This window comes from Eurypyga helias, unplaced genomic scaffold, assembly GCF_000690775.1.
Source record: "Eurypyga helias isolate BGI_N326 unplaced genomic scaffold, ASM69077v1 scaffold28816, whole genome shotgun sequence".
NCBI classification, from domain to species: Eukaryota; Metazoa; Chordata; class Aves; order Eurypygiformes; family Eurypygidae; genus Eurypyga; species Eurypyga helias.
Genome location: NW_010257680.1, coordinates 397 through 7,445, shown reverse-complemented (window position 1 = coordinate 7,445; position 7,049 = coordinate 397). Strand labels below are relative to the sequence as shown.

The 7,049-nt window shown below is 42.5% G+C and overlaps 1 protein-coding gene across 1 annotated transcript in view; it reads right to left on the bottom strand.

The window, feature by feature from the left end:
- The window catches only part of GEMIN5 (gem (nuclear organelle) associated protein 5), a 16,143-nt gene extending 10,159 nt beyond the window's left edge, over positions 1-5,984 (bottom strand). Inside the window, 10 exon segments of the mRNA XM_010154110.1 lie at positions 133-206; positions 1,313-1,449; positions 2,041-2,135; positions 2,624-2,709; positions 3,419-3,631; positions 4,079-4,238; positions 5,179-5,311; positions 5,506-5,637; positions 5,857-5,960; positions 5,962-5,984. Of these exon segments, the coding sequence (XP_010152412.1) occupies positions 133-206; positions 1,313-1,449; positions 2,041-2,135; positions 2,624-2,709; positions 3,419-3,631; positions 4,079-4,238; positions 5,179-5,311; positions 5,506-5,637; positions 5,857-5,960; positions 5,962-5,984 (1,157 nt within the window).
- Between the last annotated feature and the right edge of the window lie 1,065 nt (positions 5,985-7,049).

Sequence of the window (7,049 nt, the reverse complement as noted above, 5' to 3'; positions counted from 1 at the left end):
CGTGTCATCACAAACGCACTGGCCATGAAAGAGCAGAGACAAACCAGGGCAACCGAAAGCCCTTCTGCTTCTCTATGGTGACTCCAGTCAAGGTCAGCACGTATCCCACCGTAACCTACAAGGGAAACATACCCATCTTCGTTGCCAAGAGCCAAGAGCTTGCCATCTGGTTTCCAGCTGACCTCTGTACGCGCAGGCAGTTTGTGCTGTAGAGAGAAGACACAACTCATGCCAAAAACTCTTACATCTCTCTCGTATACGTTCACCAAAGACTGGCAACTGGACAGTTGCAATTAATGAAAGTCACAGAAGGGTCCATTGCTTTTTAGAAGTGACATAAGCGTCAGCAGTTAAGAAAGACTGAACGAACAGATGCAAGAACCAGTGATTATTTTTATCTCAGTGAAATGCCTCAAAGGAAGCTTGTCGGACGCCAGTAGGACCTTGATGCTTGATCTCCTTACGCTCCTTGGAAAGCCCCAGACATTGCAAGCAAATTCTATCATATTTCAAAAGAAATCAAAGTTTACTTGTATGTATTTATATTCTTCCTAATTCAGATGAAAGCTACTTACAGTTTTCAATTTAGACACCTAAAAATAATCCTTTCATTGCCTGTGACATCAGTTTCTTAACCGACCTCTACCAAAGGAGGCCAAAACCCTGCTGATAAAAATCCACATCTAACCCACTTTGCTTATTTTGTACTTTCAACTAAGAAATGACTGCTCGTACTTGAGAAGATGTTATGGTCAGTTATCACCAACCGCTCTGCATCAGCTGCAGCGTAAATGGAAACAGACTCCTGCAAAATCCAGACTGCCTTTACTGCAAAACGTATTGTAAAAAGTTAACGTTTGAAACGAGAGCTAGAGAAGTTGAGGTAGGTAACTCATGCATGCCCACCACGTGACCTAAGCTCTGACATTACTCAGGGCATTACTTCAAGTGCTTTGAAATCAGAAAGCTCCATCTGAACTGATTAAACAGCCACATAGAACTATAAAACCAGATTTTATAGTTCAATTTAACTTTTCTGGTTAAGTAAATTACACAGCAGAAAATTCTGATGCCAGGAACATATGTGCCAGGTTGACACTGAGGAAAAAAAAGACCTCTTTTCAGAGTTAAACACATAAACTGGTTAAATAATTTGAGTCAGCATCTCTGAAGTTCATCTGTGGAAACTGTGGGTTTCAAATATTTATTTGTTACGGATAAATCATGAAGGTAAAATCAGAAACCTACAAGGCCATAGAAACTATGACATAGTTACCACAAATCCGTAAAAAGCCCTCAAGATCATACTCACTTTGATTGAATTAGTGTCTCGGATGACTGTGTTGATGTCATTTGCCTCTCCATTAAGGTTCCAAGGGTTGTGTTGAAAAACAATACCTTCTCCAGCACAACTATATAAACTTACAGAGGGCTGTTCACCTTCTCCTCCTAGCCAACAGAGGAAAAAAGCTAAATATACTTTGTTCTTCCTCAGTCTTCCCCAAAGTAATCAACCCCACTGTAAACCACGACATGATTCTAAAAGGCTGCATACATGCTTCAGTTGCCTGTGATCTGGCAGCAAGAAATTCTCAAATACAATCCTCTGAGAGGGTAGCACAATCACTGCAAGCATTAAAATTCCCTTTAAAGTTTGGTCCTTAAAAAGGTCTGTGTAAGAAGAGCTGATGGAGCTGTTCTGTTTAGTTAAGGGGCTAAGGAACCCGCAACCGCTGTGACGCAGTTACTGCAGGAAGCCCGTGCAGTTACTGGTCCGTAAGGCCCTGAAGTAAGCAGAGGTGTGGTGTGCCACTCCCACCTATTCCCCAAAGCCACTAGAATTCAAAAACTAGAAGAGATGGTTTTGCTCCCTTGCAAAACTATTACAATTCCTCAAGCAGAATGCATTCTTAGCTGCTAGAAAGGATAGCTACCAAAAAACGGGGCTCTTCTTCCTAAGAAGGGAGGGCATACCGACTCACGGTGCCCGTGTGCTCTGCTCAAGTGTTCTGCTCCGTGGTAAGGCACTGCAAGACTCACCGAAGGACAGAGGAGGAGTTGGAGGCCCCCAGGCTAACGTGTACACAGTCTTCTTGTGGTACGTACTGGAGATCTGAGGTGGCTTATTCTTAGCACTGGGCAGGGAGACAAGGAAGCAGGGGCAGTCAGATTTCAGCAAAGGGAAATAAAAAAAATAAATCAAAGTGACTGATTTCCAGCAGTGAAAAGGTGCTTTAACATACTAAAGCCAAGCCTTCTGTAACATCTCCTGAAGGAGACTACTAAAACCATAACAACGCCGTCCCTGATGACCCTCACCTGCACATTACTCTGCATTCTCTGAAAATGCCTTTCTGGCTAGTTTTCCTTGACTGCTGTCCTCCCACAGGTGATCTCTGGTCATGCAATTTTAAGTTTACCTTAAGTAAAGGTTACCTTAGAAGCTACCAGACATAATCAAGAGATGAAAAGATGCACTGAAAATCCAACTGTTTGACTAGTTTTAATGTAATACTGCTCTTGTCTAACAGTAAGGATATGCCTCAGGCAAGGCCACATCACCTCTGCACGGGAACACACCAGCAGAATCTGACACCAGTGAATTTGAAAGCTACTTTCTTACCTGCCAGGGAAGGTGTCAAATATGCCAACTTTTCCATCATCTGTTCCAAAAGCCAAGCAGCCTTCCTTAGTTGGATGCCAGGATAACTGCAAGCAGAACAGAGACTCATAATGACATGAGCTACAGACACCTTATTTCTAAATAATAAACAAAAGGAAAACATTGAAACTGATGAGCCTGCACCATCCCTTATACCCACCCTTCCAACTACAGCCACTTATTCGATCACTCCACTGAGTATGGAAGGCACTCCCTTACCAACTACAGTGGGATAAAATGAAAGGGACTAAAATCATTAAAATGTTATTTGACAACTACATTACGAACAGAAATGGAGAATATGGGAGCATGGTGAGAAAACTTCTGGTGTGAACAGGAGTAACTACCACATTTTACTGGCCTCTGGCCAGCTGCTGGTCTAACACAAGCTGAAGACATCCATGCTGGATTTTGTGTGTATCAAACTTCCCAGCAGAGCAAGGGCAACCATGGATGAAGCAAGGACGGATCACAAAGGAGGATAAAAGTGAAAAAGTAATGTCACAGCCAGCTGGACTTCAGCTGATTTTCACTACTGCAACCCTAATGCAAGCACCTGGCGTTGTAAAAACACCTAAAAAATTGTTGCTAGCTTCTAAAATATATTTTATACCCACAGAATCCAGAACAAAAGGAACAACTTGGCTTCATATATTTTTAGTTGGGAAAAATGTTCTTCAGAGTTCCTGAAAGAAAAAAATGGTAGTGAAAAGATACAAAGGGGAAAAAAAAAAAAGGCATCAAAAGCACACTTACTGCTGTAACCTTGGACTTTATGCTTTGCCAGAAGGTTTTAACATCATAAATATTGCTCATGGACAAAGTATTCCACACCCGGATCATGCTGTCTCCGACCCCGATGGCAAGACAGCCTGTGTCCACAGGGGAGAAGGCAAGACTGTAGACAAATCCCCCAAGCGAGGGCATGGTCCAGCTACAGTCGAGAGTTGACAGGTCCCAGCACTTCACCTGAAGATTATGGAAGGAAGAAGGAATGGTTAAATGTAGAGTGACTGGTATGACAAGGAAAAACGAAGTGTAAGTGAGATGAGGAATCAAAGGGTCAAATTCAAGGCTTGACAAGGTATGTGATCTGCACCCAGGGAATTACATGTCACAGTCGGGGCTGCAATGGTTGGGAGACTGTAATGGAATGGACAAAATTACTATATTTTAATATTATGGTCCTCTTTGAGGTCAAAACAGGAGATGCTCTTCTGCCTGTAAAAGGCAAAAGCTAAAATATGTACACAAATAATTTGTACAAGTAAAAAGAACAGATTTTAAGCACTGATGTTACAAAAGGCTGCAATAAACCCACTTTAAGAGAAGATCTGTGCCCCTTTAAGGGGCCTGCTCAGTCAAACTGGGTAAGTACCTCTCTATTTTTATGTTAATTTTATAAATGGTTCTTACATCTCTGTCCATTGAAATGGAAAAAAGGAGCTCTTTGTCTTGATGCTTTACAGAACTCAGATTGAACACAATACGGGAGTGGTTTTGTCCTTCTGAAGATCCTAGAAGAGTCCACTTGCGTTTTCCAGATTGGGTCAAATCCCAGAGTAGCAGTTCTCCCCTGCAAAATTTAGTGAGTACTTCATTATTCGCTTCGAAAGAATAATACAGGCTCTGTACAGATACACGCCCAGCAAACACCACCCAACAAATGATCTCCATAGCTGACCACGCCGTAACCTGCCATGCCATTTTCTCCCAGCAGACGGGCAGAAACGGAGTTAGTACCATTAGCAGTCGATATTCAGTTAGATTACCAGACAAATTACGGGACAAATGGTAGTTTTCTAGAAGTCTGAACTCCCACTTTAACACATGGCCTGTCTTTTCAGGCCAAGGAAGGAAGGAATCATAGAACCTCTTAGGTTGGAGAAGACCTTTAAGATCATCAAGTCCAACCATTAACGCAACACTGCCAAGTCTACCACTAAACCATGACCCCAAGTGCCACATCTACATGTCTTTTAAATCCCTCCAGGGATGCTGACTCCACCACCTCCCTGGGCAGCCTTACAATGCCTGACAGCCCTGTCGGTGAGGACATTTTCCCTAATACCCAATCTAAAGCTCCCCTGGCCCAACTTGAGGCCTTTTCCTCTTGTCCTGTTGCTTGTCACCTGGGAGAAAAGACCAACCAACCTCTCTGCACCCCCCTTTAAGGCAGTTGTAGGGAGCGATAAGGTCTCTCTAAGCCTCTTCTCCAGGCTGAACACTCCCAGCTCACTCAGCCAATCCCCCCAGGAACTGTGCTCCAGACCTTTCCCCAGCTCTGTTCCCTTCTCTGGACATGCTCCAGCCCCTCAGGGTCTTTGCTGAAGTTAGAGGCCCAGAACTGAACACAGTATTCAAGCTGTGGCCTCATTAGTGCATTTTTAATTAATTTTAATCAATTAATCAAGGAGGAAGGGGGTGTCAATGTTTCCAACTCAGTTCTTCCTTAAGGATCAATAAATGAATGTGCAGTCAGTGACAGTACCCAGGCTGCTGTGTGCCCTACTTACCCAAAACAGCTGGATATGATTTCTGTGGAACGACCAGAAGGCCAGTGAACAGTCAGCCAAATGCGCTCTTTAACAGTGGGATCAACAGCTCCACCTCTTCTCTTTGTGGGTGGCAACTTCAAAGTCATTACACCTATGGAACCAAGAGGAATCACCTAGATCTAGTACACCAGAATTCTCTGAGAGAAAAAGAAGTCCTGTGAATCTGAAGCTTTAAGTACACTCCTCTAGCTTTAAACTATCACGTTAGTAAATGAAGGCTGCAGTTAGAGAAGAACTCTTCCACCATACTATTACTATTTATCTCACAGTACTAGTTGTACTTACTTCTGCCTCTAGTACAGCTCCATATCCGTATGGTCTGGTCTTTGCTTCCTGAAGCCAGGTAACAGCCTTTCTTCGTGGCGGTGTCCTGTGTCAGCTCCCCATTCGTAACTTTGCCTTCTTCTGAAGGAACTACTGAATACCATTGAATTCACGTTATTAGAGTTTAAAATTCAAAGCTTCCTGAAAATTAACTGAAAATACATTGCTCTGTATCAGATCATACGTGAATTGAACTTATCGGTTCTCTTTGATTAGCTACTTACTGACTTTCTATGAATCAGGAATTCAGTTCTCTAGGGCATTTACATGAACTAAAAATCACTTCACAAACTATTAATAATTTCAACATACCTTGGAACTCATCTTGCCAAGCAGGTAACTTTTCTTCACCAGGCACAGGGCACCAGGCCAGACAATGTATTTCATCATCATGGCCTCTTAGTCGATGAAGAATTGCTGATATCAATGATAACCACCATCCCATCCTTGTAGCTAGAAACAGAGACTTAAATTAATTAAGAAATTCTTGGATCCTTGTGGAATAATACCTGACTCGATTCCCAAGCTCTGTCCCAGGATCATTCTCTCCACACTACAGAGAAGCCAAATCAGAATCAGCAGTGGGATCAGCAGACTAACGGTCAATGGGAGCTCCAGTACAGCACTGGCGTAGCTGCAGCCACCTTTCCAGGACGTCCAACCAGTACATTTGGCTTCAAGAATGACACTAACTCATTAGTAATGAGCTTTCAGAGACTTAAAAAAAACACAGTTGCTTTTTTTTAAAGGAAAACTTTTCCCTTTTTCCCCAGAATTGTATCATTATGTCTGAAGGGCTTTCATGCTCCTGCTCTGTTCAGCAGTCTTGGATATCTAAAGGACTGGAATTGCAGCAGTCGACAAAGGCCCAGTGCAACTAAGAAATTATCTTCAGATGAAGTAACCTATAATGTGACAAACCCCAGTGAAGTCTAATTAAAAACCAACAGTTAAAGAAACTTCAAGGATTCAAACCAAACCCGGACCTTTACATTGTTATGGATTTTTATGTCTCGCAGGTCCACCAAATCTAAATGTTATTTCTTAATTGCTGTGTACCAGAAGAAAAAAAGAAAAACCAAACAACCAAAAACCAGAAAGAAATAACCTTGTAATTGCCTAGCAAAACATCACGATAAGGTTCTTGCAGAAGAATGGAAAACAAAACATAAGGTGCATTTACCCAATTGCCACCAGGTTTTCATGGTGAGGAGAACAAGTGAGACAAAAAACTGTCCGAGGCTCTGGGAAGAACTGCTGGCTGTCACTTCTGTTGTGCCAGTAACAAACAATGACGCCTTTTTCATCACCGGATACAATCAAATCTTTCACAAGGGGTGACCAGTGCAACGCCGAAATGGTGTTCTGAAGAAAAAGAATCCAATATGTTAAAGCTGTTTTACCACCTAACATGGAATAACAGGCAGAAAATAATCTGCGAGTATGTCGTGGTTTAACTCCGGCTAGCAAAATACCACGCACAGAGTGCTCCCCAGCATCAGCTG